The sequence below is a fragment of the Phytophthora sojae genome, assembly GCF_000149755.1.
Source record: "Phytophthora sojae unplaced genomic scaffold PHYSOscaffold_1, whole genome shotgun sequence".
In the NCBI taxonomy this organism is placed as follows: Eukaryota; Oomycota; class Peronosporomycetes; order Peronosporales; family Peronosporaceae; genus Phytophthora; species Phytophthora sojae.
In genome coordinates, this window is record NW_009258115.1 from 256,247 (window position 1) to 279,662 (window position 23,416).

The 23,416-nt window shown below is 50.4% G+C and overlaps 5 protein-coding genes across 5 annotated transcripts; 2 read left to right on the forward strand and 3 right to left on the reverse strand.

Moving 5' to 3' along the window:
• Window positions 1-4,438: 4,438 nt before the first annotated feature.
• PHYSODRAFT_475819 (hypothetical protein) lies at window positions 4,439-5,227 on the reverse strand (the record flags this gene model as incomplete). Its single annotated transcript, XM_009515558.1, has 1 exon — window positions 4,439-5,227. A coding segment is annotated over one exon (789 nt), but the record flags the coding sequence as incomplete, so codon positions are not given.
• Window positions 5,228-5,614: 387 nt separating this feature from the next.
• On the reverse strand, window positions 5,615-6,007 carry PHYSODRAFT_476677 (hypothetical protein; the record flags this gene model as incomplete). Its single annotated transcript, XM_009515559.1, has 1 exon — window positions 5,615-6,007. A coding segment is annotated over one exon (393 nt), but the record flags the coding sequence as incomplete, so codon positions are not given.
• A 4,677-nt stretch (window positions 6,008-10,684) lies between these two features.
• PHYSODRAFT_475097 (hypothetical protein) lies at window positions 10,685-15,565 on the forward strand (the record flags this gene model as incomplete). Its single annotated transcript, XM_009515560.1, has 3 exons — window positions 10,685-10,987; window positions 13,323-13,511; window positions 15,428-15,565. The coding sequence occupies 3 exons, from the start codon at window positions 10,685-10,687 to the stop codon at window positions 15,563-15,565; spliced, it is 630 nt and encodes a 209-aa protein (XP_009513855.1).
• A 2,288-nt stretch (window positions 15,566-17,853) lies between these two features.
• On the reverse strand, window positions 17,854-18,171 carry PHYSODRAFT_292893 (hypothetical protein; the record flags this gene model as incomplete). Its single annotated transcript, XM_009515561.1, has 1 exon — window positions 17,854-18,171. One exon carries the CDS (start codon window positions 18,169-18,171, stop codon window positions 17,854-17,856), a length of 318 nt encoding a protein of 105 aa, XP_009513856.1.
• Window positions 18,172-19,202: 1,031 nt separating this feature from the next.
• PHYSODRAFT_320501 (hypothetical protein) lies at window positions 19,203-19,577 on the forward strand (the record flags this gene model as incomplete). Its single annotated transcript, XM_009515562.1, has 1 exon — window positions 19,203-19,577. One exon carries the CDS (start codon window positions 19,203-19,205, stop codon window positions 19,575-19,577), a length of 375 nt encoding a protein of 124 aa, XP_009513857.1.
• Between the last annotated feature and the right edge of the window lie 3,839 nt (window positions 19,578-23,416).

Below are 23,416 nucleotides of genomic sequence, written 5' to 3' on the forward strand. Positions count from 1 at the left end.
AAACTCGATCTGCCAAGCGCCAACGCACAAATTAGCAGATGCTCAAATATTTCGAGAAACCCGCAGTGAAACAAAAAGTGATTAGTGAGGCAGCATTTTTTTGTGTCTGGATCTTGGTATTGATTTACACTCAAAGTCCTACTATGGGAAAGTCCTACTATGGGAGAGTTTTGGTTTTTGTATTACTCATTTTTTTTCTAACTAACCACGATCAAATCCTGCGCCTGCTTCGCACCGGTCACCTCGTCGGTCATGCGTTTGGGTTTGGCTTCGTGCGGCTCCTGCTCGCCATGTTCGTTGCTGTTCTATCCGTTGGTGTGGAGCCAACTTCGCGGGTGAATACTTTCGCCAAGAACTCAACCGATGGCCGCTCAGCAATGAGGATGAAGATGACTGAACAATCAGCATCCGCCTTCTCGACACTTAGAAGCCTCTACACGGAGTAAATACAACTTCGAAGGAAGAACGATGTGTTCAAGCTGCTAAAGGTGGACGTAGGATTTGATACCCTCCCTAATTAGCAACCCGAAGCTACAGTTTTGGAAAACCAAAATTATTGGATAAGACGACGCCATTTGTCGCATCCAACCTGCAGGAAGTTCAGTTTTCGAAAGTGACTACTCGAATCCAACGCTTACCCCGTAGAATTGCAAGAAGTATCACCAGGACATCGTCCCATATGTTTTACAAGTATTGGAATCCCACAAATGGAATCTACCGCAATCAGTGGCTACTGTTTTCCCTTGCCGAAGCAACGGAATTGATGCTGAACGAGCTCTAAGTACGCCGAAATATTGAAGTACGCATGAGCTGTCATAGTTACCAGAGCTCACAATATATTTTTTCCTGTGCAATCGAAACTTAATCAAACGCGCGTTCGCATCCACTCAGAATGAAGCCGAAACAAGGTCAAGCGTGACTAAGGAGTCCACAAATATTGTCAAAAACAGCTGAAGCTAGCCTAGACTTGTTCAGGTCGTTTTTTAAGCTGGATGAAGGGACAGTTGAGGGGCTTCTGGGACCAGAAGTTCTGGTCAAGCCACGTTGGGCGTTTTGTATACTTGAACCAGTCCAACGCAAATAGATGTTCGAATGGTCGACCAACTTGTGGTCATCCATGGAGAAATCAAAGGCGATCTTGACGGCGATGAAGGACGAAACCATGCAAGCCGTCGCGTCAAAGTTGGTGATGGGAGGAATCCCAACGCTATCGCAGTGTGCTGGTCAACCAAACGCTACAGCTTTGGGGTGTGTACATGACGAGGCACAACCGAAAACACCCTGGCAACGAAGTGAACACGTTGGAAATGTCCACCAAGACCTACGGAGACGAAGCGGTGTCACAAACGCCCGGAAAGACTTTCAACGCGATCTTCAAGGTGATAATTCTCTGGATTTTAATCCAGAGTTGTTGGGTGAATCCCAAAAACCCTACCAATTTTGAAATGATAGCACCATTAAAGATTTATGTTTGCGTTAAACCGACGCAATCATTTCACGACAAAACTGAATGTTGCTTGTGCCTCAATACACATCGAACATAATGATGGTCATTAAACTCACTCACTCGAGCAACAACCATATGTACCTGTAATATCACATACCAGAGTATTAAATACTAGAGGCCTACTTACCTAAGGAAACGAATTCGGAAACCGTAGCAGGATCTTTGCTAAACTGTGGAAGCAAATAGCAGAACGTGATGTAAGTGAGATGAATGCCTCATCAGTACACCAATATATACGTGCATTTTGCTAGCGTGCCCTCATGTAAAAATTTGAGCGGCAAGGATGCCGGAAACACTGCAAGTAAGCTCGCCATCATGGGGCTTTCGCCCAATGACTAGTGTTGGAGGATCTCAATCGCGTTGCTCTGATGAGTTGTATTGAACACGCTGCAGTGGAGCCTTCACTACAACCTGTACTATACAGGCCGACGCCCCCACCCTTCCAGTAGATTAACAATAACCGTGATATTTTTATATTATTGTGTTAAACAAATCAAAGTCTCGCGTTATTGCCGCTTGCAAATGCTTTGTCCTCTAAAATAGACCTCTAAAATAGACCACGCCTGTCTCTTAATATGAGTGGACACGAGATAGGCGAGGGCTGATTTAGCTTTATGCTTTGCTGGAGGCCGCTTTTAGGTCCAGAAACTCGTTGGCCTGTCTAGAATGGCCATTCTGCGTTTCCAAGCCGCAGAAAACCGTTTTGGTCGGGAAAACAGAGCCTCAAGCTGGCGATATATATAAATCAGACCTAGGTCTTAATTATGCGCTGACTGGATTAAAACCGAGATTATTAACGAGATAATAAGCATGCGTTGGCCAAAATATCAGCAAACGGCAATAACCCTTTCAATATTAAGATCGACGAGTCGAAACTCAGCGGAACACCATGTCAAGTCAATACCATGTTTTATGATACCTTGCTTGGCGTGCTCTCCGGTTTGTTCCTATTGGTAGTGAGTGGTTTACACCTCAAACACCGCGTGATAATCGGTTTGCGTGGAAAGAGGATCACCTACGAGCAATCTAAACGATCGACAAGGCACAACCGGCGAAACTGGGTGACCTCATTGAGCAAAGAGTCTTTGCCAAAGACGTCGATCAAGAAAGCCGCCACCTACTACAAACGACGTGCGCTTGATGAAAACTACAATCCCTTTTACTCTATTAAATATATTGAAGACGAAGTTTAGTGAATAACACAAGTGGGGCAATCCTGTATCTGTAAACGTTCATCAAAACATCAGGACCCATATCAAGCGAGCGGCCCTGTAGGCAGCAGTGTGCGATCCAAGTATTGTGCTTTGCATCCAGTTTGCCTTTCTATGTAGTGCACTACTTAGTGTTCGTACTTAGCGGTAAATCATAGTGGCCTTGAATGCGAGTTGCTAAGTCGTGTCTCGAACCCGGTTTGGTTCGGAAATGGCACTTTCTAAAAGTGCCAAAAGGTGCTGGATGTGCTAAATCATGCAGGAGATGACGTATGCGCACTACTTAGTGCTGATTGCCCATCCACGACTTCAGCAATTCGTACTCGAGTACGATTTATCCATCAGTCGTGCTCGATAAGTCGTACAAGTTACAGTCCGAAGTGCCAAAAGCCACAATACATGTAAATAAAAAATGGAAAAAAGACTCGAAAATCCAGAGCTTCCCCGTGCAAAGCACGGCTTTGTTGAAAATATGCGTTTGCGATATTACATTTCCTGATGATTGCTTTTCGAACAGTGTACGAATTTCCAGCCACCGTGCTGTGCATTGGTAATGCTACCTTCAGTTCCTAACGCGTTAATTGGTTGCTCTCCGTTTCTGCTTGCTCATGGTACCATAATGCTCGAAGTCGCAATAGCTACGGCATGAAGAAAATAAAAATGCACGTTTGCCAGACCACCCCAGGACTCATAGTCGCCCCATGCTTTCGCCAGCTCTAATTTCTAGTCAACCTAGCTTGATAGCAGCAAGCGTGCACTAAGTCTTAAAAGTGTCACATCCCGGGCCGCTTGTTTCCAAGCCTCGCTCTAAGAGCTTTCTTTGCCCATAGCAAAGCACCGGGCGATGATATCACGTAGAACTGCCGCTATGAGTGCCAGCCAGCCTGGCCTGCAGCTAGGGAATTATAGCCAACGGCGCAGGATTGAGAAGGCTATCAAGAGAAATTGCCGTCGACGGAGCGTGGATGTCCTTGGAGGACGCACTTCCGGGAGCCATATCCTGGCCTGAATATTGATCGGCATTTGGCCCCCGGAGAGTTGCGACGGTTGTTGTGTTCGGCGCCGGGGGAAGCATGGTCACGGGGGTACCAGCTTCATTGGTGTTGACTCCACAAGACGCGTGCTCAGTCATTTGGGCGTGGAGACAACGGCTCTTGGCAGGTGCCTCGGAGCCACCGTCGATCTTGCGTCGCTTGGCTGCCGTCCCCGCGCGGTTGCCATCGGAAGGGAGATCGTCAAGAGGGTGGTTGTGCCAACAAACTCGCATGATCTTGACGCGCCACTTGCCTCCAACCTTGACACTCTTCGCGACGACCTCACACGGGCACAGTTGATAGTCGCGATCATCACTTGATCCACCACAACGATCCATCGCATTGCAGCGATAGGTGCGCTTGTAGGTAACCCATCCATCAGGCAAGATGTCTCCCTCTCGTGTGCGGTTTTTCCCTCCCACTGACCCGCGAACCGCTGTGTTCCGAGCCTCGGCACTGACGGTAAACCTTACAGCGACTTTGCTATTGGAGAAGAAATCACGCAAAGCGTTCCAATCAGAAAATATTTCCTTGGCGACAGGGGCGCGACGTGCTTGAGTGTCGCCGATACTGCTGCATGAACGAACACACAAGGCATTCTCGTCTAGGGCATTACCAGGCAACGAGAAAGAAGCTTGACGATCCGGACCTTCGCGATGCTCTTCGTACTTCAGACGGAACGAGTATAGCCTGTCAACAACCTCATTGATGCTGACTCGCTCACTCGGATCAAGCGCGCACATCTGCTGGACAAGAGCAAACTGATCCGAGGTGAAATTAGACGGTCTCTGAGGAAACCGCTCGTTCTCCAATAATGTCTTGATCTCGCTATTCGGTGTACTGGATCCCCATGGAATTTCTCCGCTTGCGATTTCAAGGATGGACATCCCAAAAGAATATATGTCCGACGCACATGATAACTTCTTGCCATAAAGAAGTACTTCAGGAGCCACCCATCGGACATTTTTTGAGACTTTCCTTGCCTCAGCTTCCGACTCGGGCGCAGAGGGCTCAACGAGATCGAAGTTGAAGTAGCCGAGCTTCGAGATCTCGTTCGAGCCTACGAGAATGTTGTCACCTCGCAAATCTCCATGAAGAACGTGGGTTGAGTGAAGATACTGCAAACCCAAAGCTGCTTCATACAATGTCTTCCAGATTCTGCGTGGTTGCTGACAGACGTATGACATCAGCGGCCGAAATTCCAAGTTCTCCCAGACGAGAAACGCTGGGCTGGCATCGCAAGCCCCAAACAAATGCACTACGTGTGGGTGGTTCAGCCGGTGCCAAGTCTCCACTTCAGAAACAAACCTTGCTCGATCACCGTTCGTCTTTAGCTCCACTCGTTTGACAGTCACCTGCTGCCCGTGCCAATTGGCCGGATGCGCCTCGCATGATGAATCTTCGTAAAATCTGCCACGGTTCTCGAACTCCAAGTCGTCTTCTGCTACAAACCAGCTCTGGGTCTTTCTGAGCATCTTGAAAACACCCCCCATGTCGATTTCATCACTCATTCCTGACGAGCATACTTGATCAACCAACTCACGCACCCCCTCGCTGTAGTTAGCAGGAGGCGCAGGAAGCTCTCCAAGAACTTCAGCCGTCTCCTGCCCCCACGTGTCGATGATGTTCTCCATAAAGCGCACACCAAGCGAATAATACAGTTCGAAGGCCGACGTCTTTCCGGTCGATACTCCAGGAGCTGGTTCACATGAAACCTTATCAATGCTGGTCGTCTGGGTCGGCACGTCGCCATCCTGATCCACGAGAGGATCCGAGCAGGTATCATAAACATGAAATTCTCGATCCTCTGAATTCAGGCCATCTTCGTGCGGGACGCCATAGTGCACGCGCCGCTTGTCCCCCCAAGACGAGTTGCCTGGCGTGTGATCATGCTCCAGATTAGCTGCCGTGACCACAAGGTGCCAGGTGCCATGGCACCTCACGCTCTTCACCGTAAACCGAAAGGGGCACGAATAGCGAGGCTTACTTGTATCCGCGCTGCGAGGTTTGCGCCCAAGTCGGCATACATAGGTTCGTCGGTAGGCTTCCCACTTGGCAGGGAGCAGTTGAACGGTTTCTTCGCCTTGCGCCGCCCGCTTTGACCGACGTACGTCTCGGTTGCGTCCTGCCGCACTGACGGTGAACTCCACGCCGATATTGACGCCATGCCTGCTGCAGTAGCCGTCCAGATACTGGTGGAAGGCGGGCCAACTGTCATGGTGCCTTTCAAACGCGCTGTCTGCCGGAGAGGGCATCGGCCTCGCCTCGCCTTGTGGCTGGCTTGCTGCGGATGGATGAGAATGGGGAAATGGCTGCTGGATCCAGATGAGCGTTGTGTTGTTCCCAGATAGGGCCACTTTTACACCTTCGTCTGTATATAACTTTTTGGACTGTTTCCAGTCTGGAAACGAAACAGATTTCCGCTCAGCCAATTGGAATGCAGCACTGGACGAATCAGACCCGGACGCTGGTTATCTCACAGAAACGCACCGTAACGTTGCTAGCTTTGAGGAAGGTTGTCAGGGGGCCCCAGTCGGGAAACACGTCGTTGGAGGCGGGGATGAGAGCCTTTCGCGGGCGGCCGCAGCCCCGGCGGACCGGGGCCGCGTCGCTCATGCTAGTACGGTAGTTCGCGACCCAGCAAAATCGAGAATGGTTCTTCGGTCTCCGCGCGGTGCCGCAGGTAGCGGGGGCTTGGCAGCACTCAAGCGAGTGTACAGCAATACTGGACTCACGCTTATTAATAGAGATTGGAAAATTGCGTGCGAAACAAACGATGGCGTGCTTTGCATGAGAGGTTCTAGCCCCAACACAGCGCCCGTCTTGAACAGCCCTGGGTCAATAAGCCCAATCCATGGTCGGCACTCGTCTGGCCCAACAAATCGAGTAGATGGGATGGTGGCAAACGTCTAGCGCTCAGTACTGGAAAGCGACGAATTGGCTGTTGGCTGGTTTTCGTGGAAACAGTCAACAGTCAGATAACAGCCAAGGATGATTTTGGTGTTGTAAAAGCCTACCCGTCACCCTGTGGGCTTGGGGGATAAACCCACTCGAGAAAGTCGCTCACTGAGAGGAAAGAGCGCACGCCAAGTTTACAACTTGGCATTACAAAAAAGGAGGAAAGAGCGCACGCCAAGTTGCAGTCGGGAGCCGACAGCTTGAGTGTGCTCTCTCTTGACTGGAGGCTGGAGTACTGCGTCGAGCAGCAGCAGGTTGGTTGAGTATGCAATGGCTGTTTTGGCCAACGCGCAGTCAAGGTTGAGGTGCTCGTCGAGACCGCCATGCTTCTGTATCCGGTCTATTTGTCCCGGATGCCGCCATTGCTGGCTCGCCCCAGGGTAGCGGCGACTCCCAATTTTCGCGCTGCTGATGCAATGAGTTCATCACGCGACCACCATTGCGTGTACATGTATTAATACTGTACAGTACACTGTAGATCGCTTCGTGCCTGATTTAACGTCACGTTGAGACTGGATCTGATCATGGCGGCGACATTTTCACACTGTGCTTGGCCCCGGCAAAACTTCCAAAACCCGGTACCAAACCGGGTCTCTCTTTCTTAATTGTAATATTTAAACTAATATCTGCCGGAATCGGGTACCCGTCGATAAATGCTAAGATTTATGCACATTTTTTACCAAAGGTTGACACTAATCTTCCATTCTTTACCAAAACCTGCATTCAAACACTTACGGACGCTCCACTACACTATGAGAGCGTCATGGCTTCGCTGAAGGCGTATCAATTTGCGCCATAATCGACCAAGCTTAGCTGAAGATGACCAACATGACCTGTCTAGGTGCAGGCTACATTTTTTTACATGTCAATTTGCTCAATACCCAATCACTCTTAGCAGAAGATGCCCAACCTCGTGTCTCTCGCCAAACCAACCAGCTCAACTCGACAGTGACACGAGCATTGTTCGTTTGAATAAGACTTTTTTCCCCTGCGTTGAAGCGCCCACTTTCAAGGACTTGGCACATTAACGTATTTCTCATTCCGCAATTTACCCTCAAGTTAAAAGGTCAAGATCAGCGCACCATGCATCTCTCCTTCGTTCCGCTAGCTCTCTCGTCTGATCGTTAGCACACAACATAGTTCTAAATGAGCACAGTATACCTTACCTACAAGCTGAATGAAATAGCTCTCTCGTTGCTGGCGTCAACGCAGCCATTGGACGCTGACCAGGGTGTTATTCCTGGGCAGATGCTGCGGCTGCGAAGCAGGCGCAGAAGATGCCCACGTTAGAATCAACTAAAGATTTCGGGTGGTAGTGCTCTTTAAAATCCTTAAAAGGGTTAAAAACAACACAACTTTGGGATTTACTCAATTGTTATCCGTTATCATCGTCCATGAAACTATTCGCCGACCTGTGTACCCTCCCGGGGCAACGCTCCGGGTTGCCTATTCTGTACAGTAAACACCACGCATCTTGTGATTGTGCGAGCAACAGACAAACAGCCAAACAGACGAATTCGATCAGACAAACAGACAAACAGCTAAACAGACGCTCACTGTCACAGTGTGCTTGAGCTGGCGGACCTGGAGCTGCGTTTTGGCCGTCCGAATGCTGCTCGGCAGACTCGACAGATTCGCGTTGCAGTCCGATGCCGCTTTCCGGTGAGCACATAGGGCCTGGGCGCATACACTCAGAGCCTGTGGCCGAGTTGGTGGACATCATCGTCTTCGGAGTGATTCTTCCTGTCGTCGCCATACATCGGTGGGTAGCGGAGCTCGTCGGTAGTGGGGGTCTGCCCAACCACGCTGACAGGCGACAGCAGAACTTGAGGAGTTGTGTTCGTGCGAGGCCCGGGGGTCTCTTGGACGAGGAGCTCGTCGCTGCTGATACATGATGTCCCCGGTGATATGCTCTCTTTCCCTGGCGGATTTGCGCTTACACCACCACTGGTGGTGTAAGCACACTGTGTGCCTGCTTCGCGTTTCTTTTTTTCTTCGTGGACAACATACATGCCTAGCTTTTAACCCTGAAGCTTTGCAGGAGCGCTCGCCTCTTTATCTCCTTCTTCCACGAATACACCCTATTCTTCTGTTCGTCGCTTATCCATGAGAACTGCGAATCACCGGGCTCATGGCCCGGGTCCCCAAATCTGAATTGTCTTTCCGAGCATTTTTTTTGGGAAGTGCCTGCGTTCCCCGACCCGGACAAGAGTAACCATGATCAAAAAGTTCTTGGCTACTTATGGAGACATTCCGTTGGCAAAGGCGATCATGGCAGCCACGAAGGACACGCAGTCGCAAACGATAGCATCCACGTTGCAGGAGGCGTAACTTCATAAGTGGATGCTTGATGGGAAAACTCCCAACGCGATCCCCAAGACGATTCGGAAGGACAGAGCGAATTGAAAACACCAGGACATTATTCGAGCATACAAGACATTTTGCCAGGACCACCTATGATGTAGCGAGCTGCCAATAAGGAATTATCGACGAGCCTGCGAGGCGATAATTATGTTTTCTGGAAGACGGAAGAGGTCAAGCATCCACGCCTCGACGACGGACTCGGCTACGGCGAGCGACACGTACGACGACAGCGGGCATGAAGTAGATGGGCAGGTGACCGTATGTAGGGCGGAATTTAGTCCAGCGGGTGGCGGAGCAGAGCCCCACCGACAGCAAGGTTTACCGCCAGTAGTTAGAGCAGTAGCATTCGTAGTTTTGCGCCGAGGAGAAGAGCAGCGGGGTCGCCGTTGAGACCTCGTTCGCTTTTGCTACCCCCCCACCGTCCCATTGGGGGTAGCCTTTCAGAGCCACCTCTCAAGCCGCCGCGCTCCTCCGATGATCTGCGCGCGGCTCTCAAGGCGCCTCCTCAAGGCCGGGCTAAGCTTTCGAATGTACTGCTCTTCGCCCCACCTCGCACGACTTCCTTAGAAACACATGATTGCTACTTGTCCGTGCCGTTTGTTTGTTTTGCATTTCTGGTTTTTTTTTTTTTTTGGGGGGGGGGGCAGTTGGTTGATGGATTGAGACAAAATGTTGTTCTACAAAAAGCAAGATGAGAGACGATGATGCGTTGCCACTGCGTGCTACGGTTCGCCTTGTGTCTCGAGAGTGCTTCCCTCGCAACGAATTTTTGCCGGAGGTTGAGCAACTTCTCGACGAATTCATCGATGACTTCCCAGGGCAGAAAGCTTTCAACGCCGCGTGCAGGCGAGGTGCTTCTGTGCGAGCTCTCGAGTATCTTCATGGGCGAGCAGCACCGGATTGGAATGAGGCAATTAAATCTGCAGCACAAGGTAGGCATCTCCACGTGTTGAAGTGGATGGCAACCAAACGCCAGGACCATCGCGAACCGTGGAGAGTCGATTTTTCGGGCACACTACAAGAACCCGCAGCCCAAGGGCACCTCGACACTGTGAAGTGGCTCCATAGATATGATGCAGTTTCGGCGCAGGCGCTGTGTTCTGCTGCCAGTGGTGGTCATCTGCCTGTGGTTCAGTGGCTTTGGGGGCAAGGAGCTCGAGGTGGTGACGACAATCCGGTAGATGCTGCTGCAGCAAATGAACACTTGGAAGTAGCGATGTGGCTGCATGAACGTGGAGCTCGCGGATACCATGCGATGGAGAATGCCGCGGCAGGTGGACACCTCGAAGTCGTGGAGTGGCTACACAGCAACGACGGGGGATATCGTGCCGGTGTCATGGACGCTGCCGCCGCCAATGGGCATCTTGCGGTTATCCAGTGGCTTGAAGCGAATATTAACAGACAAATGTGTTGGGGTGGCATGTGCACGGATCGAGCGTACTTCTCTGCAGTACGCAATGGGCATATTGAGGTGATGAAATGGATCGCCAGTCATTATCGAACGAGACAGTGGACGACAATTGAGGGCAACGCAGCAAGTCACGGGAGGTTAGACGTACTGAAATGGATGTACAATCATGGGAAAGGTTACCTTACACCGAGAGCTATGGATGGATGTTGCTGCCACCAATGGCCATCTAGCAGTAGTAAAATGGCTACATGTTCGAAAAAAAGACTGCACCAAGGCAGCACTCGATGGCGCTGCGATGAATGGCCATCTATCGGTTGTAGAATGGCTACATGATAATCGCACAGAAGGATGCACCACAGATGCAATGGATGGCGCTGCGGGAAATGGCCACCTCGACGTTGTCTGCTGGTTGCATGACTACCGCACTCAAGGCTGTACAGCCAATGCAATGAAACGAGCTGCGGAAAATGGGCACTTGGAGGTGGTGGAATGGCTGCTCAAAGTCTACGGAAGTGAGTTTTTAATTCCCGACCTCATGGATTCTGCAGCGTTGGCTGCTTGTGGGGGCTACCTAAAGATAGTGCAACTGCTAGCGACCAATGGTTGGCTCTCCCATCCGAAATATTTGACGCCGGTGATGGCCAATGCTTTCATGTATGGAAGGGTGCCGATAGTTGAGTGGCGTGGATATCAGGTGCGTGCGAAAGATAATCAATGGGCTCAGGGATCCTTGGCGAGGGTGCCTGGCAATGCGGGGACAATAAAGATATTTTTCAAAGGAGTTGAGGCGCGAGTACCAGACGTACGAGAAATCATCATGACCCGAGGGGATCTCCGTATGGTTCGGTGGTTATGGCTTCATGGATGCAACTCGTACACCAACGAACAGCTCCAGCCTAGAGGTTGTTCCAAGCTCTCGGTCGTGACCCGGTGGCTGGTCGAGAATGGATTACGACTCGGCCGAGACGCTATTTGGACCAATTTCTGGTCTTTTGGCCAGATGGAAGTCGTGCACTGGGTGCCGGAAAGCGACCGCGTGTGGGTTCTGCGTAAGGCGCTCGAAAAGGGTGAGGTAGGGCTCGAGAAGGCGTTGTGGCTGCTTGAAAATGCAGAATTTTTGGACATCGACTCACGCATCGCCGTCCGCAGTGCCATTTACCAAGTTTCAAATACCAGTCTGCAGTGGGTTGAAGCTCATCTGCAGACTCCAGAGGTCCGGGAGTGGTGCTTTGGTGACGAAGAACAAGTCGGACCTTCCAAACGCCAACGTACGAGATAAGTGGATGCTGGAATTCCGAGTCGTTTCAGGGAATTCGTAATTCGTAGTAGAAAAGAATTGAGGAGTATTTGAGGCGGAGTTTTTCCATTAGGCAGCGGTGTCTGTGTCTTGGATATACTATATGGTGTAGGTGCTCAAAGTATGAAGTACCAATTGTGGGTGAACACTCGTAGGATATTGCCGATACGCACTCTGTCCACGCTGTAAATTGCTTTGAACATAGTAGGTTGATTTAGTGAGACGTTCAGGTGCGTTGGCGAGTGGACGAAGATGAAGACGACCGAGCTTACATTCTCGAAGCTGAAGGGATTTTTTATGGAACAGAAACAACTTCGAGGATGGCTACGGGAGGAGAAGATATCACTCGGCGTCTTCAACTCGCTGGAGCTGGACAATGACGATGTCTAACTAACCCGAAGCTACAAATTTGGAGTTTGCGTGAAGAAAACATTGGTTGGAAACGAGTAAAACATACAAGTATTTACGAAGGAAAGAGAGTCAGGGCATTCTTCGAGCTTTAAAGATATTTCCAATTCGCAAGAATACAAACAAACTTAGATTTAATAGCGAAAGGGCGATTTTCTCTCTGACTGGTGGCCGGTCATTGTGGAAGAAGCAAGAACGGGTGCAATGGCGGGCGAGGATGCGCTGCCACTGCGTGCTGCGATTCGCTTAGTAGCTCGGGAGTGCTTCCCTCGCAACGAATCTTTGCCGGGGATTGAGCAACTTATCGACGAATTCATCGATGACTTCCCAGGGCAGAAAGCTTTCAACACCGCGTGGTCGAGGAGCTTCGGTGCGAGCTCTCGAGTATCGAACAGCACCGGATTGGAATGAGGCACTTAATGCAGCTGGTAGAGGTGGACATCTCCACGTATTGCAGTGGATGACAACCAAACGTGAGGATCGTCGCGGGCCATGGAGAGTTGATTTTACGCGGACTTTACAAGCAGCAGCAGCAGCTCAAGGACATATGGAGACTGTGAAGTGGCTCTATGGATATGACCCAGAACCGGCGCAGGTGTTGAGTTCTGCTACCAGTGGTGTGGCCATCTGCCTGTGGTTCAGTGGCTTTGGGGGCAAGGAGTTCGAGGTGGTGACGACAATCCGGTAGATGCCGCTGCAAATGGACACTTGGAAGTAGCGAAATGGTTACACGAACGTGGAGTTCGCGGGCGTGATGCGGTGGATAATGCTGCGGCAGGTGGATATCTCGAAGTTGTTAACTGGCTTCGCAGCGAAGGCGAGGAGCTTACCTCCAATGCATTGGAAAATGCAGCCGCTAATGGTCATCTCGAGGTTGTCAAGTGGCTTGAAGCAAATATCAACAGAAAAAAGTATTGGGGTGAAGTGTGCACGGACAGAGCGTACATAGCAGCCGTTTGGATCGATAGTCGTGGATCGATAGTCGTTATGGTTCGTGGCTGACAGCCGCGGACGTTGCTGCTAGTCATAGGAGGTTAGGCGCCCTGAAATGGATGCCCAACCATGCCATGGGCTTCGTTACCAAGGAATCTATGGACGGCGCTGCGGCCCATGGTCATTTGATGTCGTAGAGTGGCTGCATGCTCGCAAGAATGGCTGCACCACGGCAGCAATGAATGGCGCTGCGACGAATGGCCATATATCGGTTGTAGAATGGCTTCACGACAATCGCTACGAAGGTTGTACCACCGATGCAATGGACGGCGCGGCAAATGGGTACCTGGACGTTGTCTGCTGGTTACATGACTATCGCACGCAGTATGTGCAGCAAATGCAATCGAACGAGCTGCTGAAATTGGCCACTTGGAGGTGGTGGAATGGCTGCTCAAAGTCTACGGAAGTGAGTTTTCGATTCCCGATCTCATGGATTCTGCAGCGCTTGCTCCTCGCGGGGGTCACCTGGAGGTTGTGCAAGTACTGGCGACGAATTCCTGGTTCTCCCATCCGAAATAGTTGACGCCGGTGATGGCCAATGCCTTCATGCATGGTAAAATTCCAGTTATCGAATGGTTACTTGGTCGTGGATACCAAGTGCGCGCGAAAGATGCCCAATGGTTCCACGAGTCCTGGAACAAGCGCGCAGGCATTCCGGAGACGATGCAGATCGTTTACAAAAGAGCTGAAGTGAGTGTACCAGATGTACGGCGAACCCTCGTGGCATATGAGGATATGCGCATGATTCGGTGGCCGTGGTGTCACGGATGCAACTCATACTCGCTCGAAGATCTCCAACAAGCATCCTGGAGCTACAAACCGGTTGTTACGCAGTGGCTGATCGAGAACGGAGCTCAGCTGGACCGAGAGTCGACCTGGGAAAACTTCTGGAGGTGCGGTTATGTGGAAGTAGTGGCGTGGGTGCCTGAAAGAGACCGCGTGTGGGTTCTGCAAAAAGCTCTTGCCGAGGGTGATGAAGGGCTTGAGAAGTCCTTGAAAATGTCGAGTTTGAGGAGGCTACTGTACGGTGATCTGGGCCAAGCTGTAGATTTTGAAGTACTTGTATAAGTACAACGCTCCTTGCAGAATTGTGAAGTACATCTTCTACGGGGGCAGACTAGGATAATTAGTGGCTGTTGCGTATCGGTAGTCTTCATTGCAACATCCTAAGAATGCGGATTTAACCCGTTTTTAACCTGAATATGGCAATCAACCTGAGCACACCGCAGGATCAACTTCTGTCAAAGCACAGTTTTAGAGGCATTGTCAACGACGCCACGGAGGAAGAAGATGCGTTGCCACTGCGCGCTGCGGTTCGACTTGTGTTGCGGGAGTGTTTCCCTCCCAACGAGTCTTTGCCGGGGGTTGAGCAACTTATCGCGATGACTTTCCAGGACAAGAGCTTTCAACGCTGCATGTGCTCAAGGTGTTTCGGTGCGAGCTCTCGAGTATCTGCTTGGTCGAGCTGCGCCGGACTGGAAGGAGGCGATCAAATCAGCAGCGCGCGGCGGACATCTAGAAGTGCTTCAGTGGATGGTGTCCAAACGCCAGGACCGTCGCGGACCATGGAGAGTCGATTTTCCGGACACGCTACAAGAAGCAGCAGCTCAAGGACATCTGGAGACGGTGAAATGGCCCTACAGACATGAACCACAATCGGCGCTGGCGTTAAGTGCTGCTGCTAGAAATGGGCACGTGAATGTGGTTGAGTGGCTCTGGGGGCAAGATGGCAAGTCCAGTGTCATGGGTCTAGCTGCATTCAATGGGCATTTGGAAGTCGTGCAATGGCTGAATGAGCATGGGGGTGACGTCGGCTACGCAATGAACGATGCTGCGGCAGGTGGCCACCTGGACATAGTGAAATGGCTACACACGAACACGAGCGCGTTATGGCGTTCCGGAGCAATTGATGATGCGGCTGGAAATGGCCATCTCGAAGTTGTGAAGTGGCTTCACGCCAATGTCAATAAAAGGGTGGGAGGGGGCGAAGTATGCACAAGCAACGCGCTAGTATCTGCCGCCTACAATGGACATTCTGAGGTGATGGAGTGGATAGCAGGCCATTATGGACACCAAGGTCAGACGAAGGTGACGACGATTGCCGACAAATTAGCGAGTTGGGGAAGACTCGACGCACTTAAATGGCTGCACAATGTTGGGCCTTGTTACATTACAACGGAAGCTATGGATGACGCTGCAACCAATGGTCATTTGGAAGTCGTAAAATGGCTACATGCCTACAAGAAAGACTGTACCAGTGAAGCCATGAACGGTGCTGCGAAGGATGGCCATCTAGCAGTCGTAGGATGGCTACATGACAATCGTCGCGAAGGATGTACCGAAAATGCGATGGATCGTGCGGCGGAAAATGGCCATCGTTGACGTTGTCTGCTGGTTACACCGTAATCGCACTGAAGGCTGTACCGGAGAAGCAGTTAGACGGGCTGCTCTCAATGGGCACTTCGAAGTTGTGACCTGGCTGTATCGAGTCTACCGAAGCCACTTTTCGATTCCCGACCTCATGGCTTCTGCAGCGTTGGCTGCTCGTAGGGGCTACCTGGAGATTGTGCAAGTGCTAGCAACGCATCCTTGGTTCTCCGATCCAAAATATCTGACGCCAGTGATGGCAAATGCTTTCGTTAAAGGGCAGGTCCCAATTGTCGAGTGGCTACTAGATCGTGGATATCAAATGCACCCGAAGGATGCTCAATGGTCCTGCGGATATTGGGGCACATACGAGTTAGAGACCATGACGATCGTTTACAAAGGGTCTGAAATGAGCGTTCCAGACGTACGAAGAGCTCTCATGGTGCGAGGGGATGTCCGAATGGTTCGGTGGTTGTGGCACCATGGCTGCAACACATACAGACCTGAAGACCTCTGGAAAGCGGCTTGGTCGAACAATCTCGTGTTAACGCGGTGGCTGCTCGAGAATGGAGTCCGACTGGGCCGAAAAGCAATTTTGTTCATGTTCTCGAGATACGACTGTCTAGAAGTGGTGGAATGGGTTCCTGAAAGTGATCGCGTGTGGGTTGTGCAGAAAGCGCTCGAGGAGAACGAGAAAGACCTGGAAAAGGTGGTGTGGGTGCTTGAAAATGTTGAATTTCAGGACGTGAGCTCACGCATTGCCATTCGAAACGCCATTCGCCAAGCTTCAAATGACAGTCTGCATTGGATTAAAGCTCATCTTCAGAGACCGGAGGTTCGTGACTGATGGTTTGGTGACGAAGGACAAGTTGGAACTTCCAACCGCCAGCGTACGGGTTAAGCGGGTGCTGGAATATTGAGACTTTTTAAGGAATTCGTAGTAAGAAAATGAGACGGTTTGCTATTATTATGCAGGAGTGTGGTATACAACAGGGTGTGGGTACTCAAAGTATGAAGAATCAATTGTGCGAGAATACTCGTAGGATGTTGTCGATATGTCGGTCACTATTTTACTCTGCCCACGCTGCACCTTTATTTTAAGCATAGAATGAGAACAAAAATTGACTTCAAAATCACTAAAATGCCAATTGGACGCTAGGGGTGTCTTCATTTCCGACACCCGCTGTACATCGTTTGCTGCTCGTGGGGAGATTCCGCAGGTGATAGCGACGGAAACGTTGGTTCTCTGATCCGCAATATTTGACTCCAATGATGGCGAATGTTTTCATTCATGAAGAGGTTTCGGTTGTCAAGTGGCGGTTTGGACTTGGATATCAAGTGCGCGAGCAAGATACTGAGTGGCCTTAAGCGTGGAACAGAGGGACTCAGGCAAGTTTGAGACGATAGAGATAATTTACAATGAGTCTGGGCTGAGCGTGCCAAATGTACGAAGCGATATTGTGGCACGAATGGGATATCCGAATGGTGCGGTGGTTGTGGCATCATGGAAGCAACACATACACCTTTGAAGACCTCGAGAGTGAGCGTTGGTTGAACAATTCGCCTTTATGGCATCGCCAAAGAGGGGAGGGCCAAGCACAAGAATTCAGAAGCGAAACCATCTCGCACGCCACGCCGAGCTTCAAGACGAAACCATCCACCAACGTCAAGGTGCGATGGTGCGTCCAGCATCCAGTGGTTAGTTGCGCAGATCTCCCCATCCCAGCAACTGCAGCCGAAACTCCTGGCAACAGACGTGCGATACCGCAGCGCTCGTACAGCCGCCATCTCTAGTTAGGGTAGTTTAGATCTGTCATTCTTCATTTTCCAAGCCGAGCGGCACCCACCCGTATCGCGACCACAAGTGCCCGCATAATCAGGCTGCTCTGCATAATACCGGTGTGCATATTATGAAGTTGACAATTTTGCGGTTGCTGCTCGAGAATGGAGTACGACTGGGCCGAGAAGAAACTTGGATCGTGTTTTGGGCGTACTGCTGTCTGGAAGTGGTTGGAGTAGGTGCCTAAATGAAATCGCGTGAGGCTTGTCCGTGATTCGCTCGTAGAAAACGAGCAAGGCATAGAAAAAAGGTTGTGGGTGCTTGAAAATATTGAAATTCAGTGATTCATTTGTCTAGTGTGTTTCAAAGGTCTCGCTCAACCCGCCAATCGGACTTTTAGAAAATGAAAAACGCTGGGAACATAAATGTTATGAGAGGGCTGGTTCAGCCCATATCCGCCCCGGCAGGCGTACGTGAGTTTAAACGTGCCGGTGCATGCTTCTTCCCTCTGCGCCGGTTGGTCTTAGTACTCCGCTGGTTGGTTGAGTATAAAGACCACTTGGGCACGTCGCGGGCGGACAGCTTCGTTCAGTCGCAGCGGTAATTGCGCGTACACAACGGGCTGAGCCAGGAACAGCACATCGCGCAGCACACCCACGATTTTGCGGTAGTCGGCGTCGATGTCTTCGTCTTCGTTTGTTGAAGTGATGCGCCCACCAAGGCCCCATACAGCAGCGCAGGTCGACATGAAGACCAGCATGTAAATGACCTCGGGCCAGTGGTCGAGGGCCTGACGAACGAAGCGCGCAAGCTGCACGTCCCAATACTGGGGAATCATCATGTCGTGATCCTGAGAGCGACTTCGGAAATGCGCTCCATGCAGATGGAGTCGCAGCGACGCTCGCTGCCCATGTGCCTGCCGATGACGTGCCACCGGGACAGTTGAAACTGGAAATGGGACTGCAAAAGTACCTGCTTCCTAGACACCAACAGATGGTGATGGCGTCGATAACCGGTCGCGAAGCTGAAGCGTCGGTGGACTGGGTGCCTGTCACCCACCCAGTCTCGAGATCGAGCGCCAGCAACTATCAACAAACCGTGCATACTTGCATATTTACGAAGTCCTATAACTATTAGCACACCCTCGGGTGCTTTCTGAACTATCCGCGCGGACGCCTCTTCACACGTAGAAAATACTAGTACATCAACAGAGCAACGCTGTTGCTCGCTCTTGCCCGCTTCCTCAGCCAGGGATTGGTGTTCACCCTGTTTCAGGGGTGGGTGGCACCATATTGCAACAACACCCGTACATGCGAATCGATCATTAGTGCACGAGCCAAATGAACGCGACCGTATCGATTAGGCTAATAGTGTCCCCGTGTTCGTGGCTGAGCGGGTGCTGGGTTTCAATGTACAAATGAACCCAATGTTGCGATTATTAATAGCAAAACGGCACCGATATAATGTGAGTCTTCTGAAGCGAATACTTGTGTAGCATCCAGGGGCGGGCGAGCTGGGGCTTCTTCTGTATATATATTTTTTCCCGTCGCGAATACGAATATCATGGTTAGACGTAGGTTTCGAGGGGTGTGGCGGACCTCCTCGGCAGCGCCCCTACGTTTGAGAGCGCCAGTAACCGGCAGAGTCCCATTAAAAGAGGACATTGACCCGCCAACGAACAAGCTTACTTTTGTATTGTGAACGTTAGTGCGGCTTTCGCTACCGGTAGTGATCTTCATTCGGATTCCAGCCGAGGCACAACACTCAACATGGGTGGGAACATGTTCAGTGCCTCCGTTGCGCCGTACGTCGGCGCCGGCAAAGGCGAGCCGCCTCGTCACAATCGATTTTGCTCCTCAGTGCTCGAAGCGAATGGCCAGCCCTTCTTCCACGCCCGCGCTGGTGTCTACCGATATCAACCGCAAGGGCCCAGTGCGCTATGACGACTGGAAGGTCTTCCAACGGGCCCTGGACTCCTACTGCATCCAGGAGGGCGAGCACATCGGTGTAGAGTTCACAGTCAGCGTCGCGGCGCGGAACAAGCAGATCATGAACTCCAAGAAGGTGAGGGATGGGAAGCGAGCAGCGGATCTCCTCCCGGAATCCTTGGAAGCCTATCGCCGGACCTACGTCTGCCGCCGGGGACGCAAGCGCCGTTCGAAGCAACAAGGCATTAACCCGCCCCTGCCTCGCACGGCGTGTCCATTCGAACTCAATGTGAAGAGCGTCAACCACCGAGGCACCTAGAAAGTGGAGGTCACGACGGCGAAGTTGGGCCACGATCACACCATCAGAGTTCCTACTTCGACAGGAACACCGCGCGTGCCCGCCTCAACTGCGAGTGACCCGGTATCGCCTCCTCCTGAAGTCTTCCCGTTGGTTGATGAAGGTAAGTTGATTGTCTTGGTGCTCAATTGCCGGTCTCAGTGGTGCGTGCGCCGCTGTATGGCTGACCGGTTTCTTTGTTCTGCAGCGGGGTGCTGGATTCAACAACATGCGCCACACTATCAGCAATAGTGATGAGGAAAGCAAAGTCGACGGCTTAGGACTGGGTCCATAGGCCGTATCAGTGGTGACCTGCTGTTTGTGTAGGTAGAAATTAAGAAGTGCTGATAGACCATGAGTGATGATGGATCGATAATGAACCCGAAGATGAGAGAGTTTTGGCGGCGTACTGCAGTTTTTACGCATGTAGTGGCCTGTATGGTAAGTGCGCGCTCACTGATGCAATGTTTAGCGTCGAAGGTTCGGTCATCTGTGTGGCGGCTACGGCTCGATGAAGGGCAAAATACTTCAGCTTCCAACAACTTGGTCGATACAATTTGTAGGTATCCTACAACCTTGAAAGGAGTAAGCTGTTATTTCAATTCCCAAGATGGCTATTAGCGAATAACTTGATGGAATCATCGTTTTTCTCCAGTTGCTAAATACTTCTATATTGTACAATCCTTTACCGAACGCTGCAATTCGGAATTTGTCGACACAACGTCATTTCTGGAATAGACAATTTGTTCAACGAGCGTCTTCATAGGGCAGTTGGAGAGATACAATCAGAGACCAAGCCATAGCTGTCGTATCCGCCTTCACTCCGAAACGAACCCAAATACTCCTGCAGCGTCCAGCCCAAATTCTTTCGCCTCGAGCCTGGTTGGGCTCGTAGTCGCGGAGGGCACCACGATCGTTGGATATCGGAATAGACTCGTTGAATCGCAGAGCAGATTTAGGAACCAGGGGAGATACAGGTACTCACAACTGGAGCAACCCTCCCGTAGTGACCTTGTTCAGCACATGGCGATGCCAGAGGAAAAAAGGAAAAGTGTGGAAAAAGCGAACAAGTGGCTTGCAGTCTGCACTAACCAAAACATATTCGTTGCCGGGATATCCTTACTAAGACGGATGGTCCAGGAAACAAAATCGCCAATGTGCTGGATAAATGGATAAATGGTCTACTGGTTCGGGATTGGTGTCAAAAAAGCACTGACAAGTGCCCTTCGCTGTCCTGCGGGTTTGTCCTATACACCTCGTGATCAAGTGGCTTGGGCCGAGTGCCTGACTCGCTCAGTCGGCGACCGGAGCTAAGTGAAGTAGTCGACGAGATGAATAATCTCAGGCGAAGGCAAGTCGGAGATCACGAGTATTAGCGATTCCTGCAGCGTGGACAGTTACGATCGTTTGTGCTGCGTCGATTGTAGAGGATCTCAGTTCGTTGTGAAGATGCTGAACACCTCAGGACCACCATAAGCAGGCTATTCCAGTACCAGCTCGTTTTGGGCTTTTACTTATTAGAAAGTATAATAAAGAATATCAAAAGTCCAAGCAGTTGGTACGGGAAAAAAATAAACACGAGGGGCATTTTCCATTAGGCATCACTATTTGTTATGTGTTATACATAAAGTAAAGTGGAATTGAAATTGTGATCTGGGCCAAGCTGTAAATTTTGAAGTACTTGTATGAAGTGCAACCCTACTTGCAGAATTGTACAATATTATACAACTTATGCGGCGAACAGACCAGGGTAGTGTCTCCTACATATCAGTAGTCTTCATTGCAACATCCTACTATCGGTAAGTTATTCGCTGGCGTCTCCGCGATCACCCCCAAGTCCTACTAAAGTAAATACCTTTATTTTTTTTACATAGCAACCTCGGTTCTCCCCGGAAACAGCTTCTGTCAAGCACAATTTTTTGTGCCCACTCTCAGTGGAGAGTGAATTATGTGGAGGTGCTACAGGAGGTGGTAGGCTTAGAAGAAGCTGCAGTTCATGGCCACTTGGAGGCTGTGAAGGGGTTCTATAAGTACGATACCTGCAAACTATTCTCTGTGCAGGCGTTGACTGTTGCAGCAAGCGACAGTCATTTGGCTGTGGCTCAGTAGCTCTAGGAGCAAGGCGTTCGTGATGGCAAGCCAAATGTGATGGGTCTAGCAGCATTTAACGGACATTTGGAGCGTATGTAATGACTGTGTGTGACGTCAGCTACGCAAAGTGGCTACACGGCAATGCCAAGAAGAAGTTGGAAGGGGGTAACCTATGCACGAGCAACGCGTTAGTGCTTGCCGCTTACAATGGACATTCTGAGGTTCGCAGGCCACTATGGACACCAATGTCAGAAGAAGATAATTGCCTATAATCATGAGACTCCGTTTTATGGAGTTTTTACGTCTCTTATATACACTCCGCTTTACTTATTACATTAATTCTGCGAATGGGTTAGGGTCACAATTTAGAACCGCTCACACGGGGACCAAAAAATGAAACAAATACCTCGGTTAAACAACATTTGGATTCTTATCGGAAGGTGGTATCGGCACGGATTTCTTTGAGCTGAACCGACGTCACTATCTTGAGATGCCATAAAACCAGAGGGTAGAAGTTATGAAACAGAAAATTCGACCGTTAGTATGGAGGACATCAGAAATAGACTTAAACGTGACATTTTACCCTTATTTGGACCCGCTTAGGACCCATTATTAAGCCTATTTGCCTTTCAAACCTTATGCTGTCGTAAGAAGGGTCGGTCTGCGGCCGTTGGTAAGAAGTCTGCGGCCCTTCGGGATCGCTTGACCAGCGCACAACAGAGAGCCCAAGCATCAACAAGCAGAGCCTCAAGGAAGCGCCAACGCTACGCCAAGTAGCAAGCAGCTTTGCATGCTGAGGACCGGGTACTGTCGAGCAGCAACTTCTCTAAATTACATTGAAGGCTATGCGCGGATGACGAGCTGGACGATGAGCTGGGGTGTACGAGCCGGAGTCCGTGTCGGTGCTTCTTGGTAGCAACAATGGCTCTCTTTTGGCCCGTTCGAGCTCGCCTGCTACTTCGCTTTAAAGAAATCAGACAGCTCCAAGTCCTTCCTGCACGCTAAAGGCGCCGATTATTCGCTTCTTTCTAGTCTGCGTTAATTCATTCATTCATTGCGTTGCTCATGAAAAGATGTTCGACTAAGCAAATGCATTAGCCCACTCAATTACAGTTCTATTGGGTCGATCTCGGGCGTCACAGCTCTGCTTTGATATGTGTGATGGTACGAAATCGGGTTCAACTACATTATTTTGAGCTAGTTATCGTTCATTATATATGTTTACTTATTGCGCTCAACGTGCATGAGGTTATCTACCTACGCGTGCAGATTAACAGCTTTGAACAGCCGTGCATGTCATAGTCGCGGCAGCAACATTGGCCATTGCGGCTGGGTGTAGATGACATCTGGAGGAAGAATTTCAACATGGATCGCGAAAGGTTACTGGAATAATTCGCTCGTATTTTCACTCTGAAAATGAACACACCACGAAATTGAAACATCGAAAGTTAACCCCTTATTCACTTTTCGTTGTGCCAGTGTGCACATTCTGCTATTACACTTACCTAAGTAAGTAAAATACAAGTGTTCTGGCATTCGAACCACAGGTCAGGTGTATCAGTCTACCGTTAATAACAACGTATGAATGGTACTTATGTTGTTTGCAAAATAGCCAGCAAATCGGGGAGCGTGAAAGGGGAAATAAAGCGCTAGAATTTGCAGGCGGCTTTGTACTCAAATTCCTCAAGTGGGGACGTCGTCCAAAACTCTGTGGTCAGCATAGTTTTGGG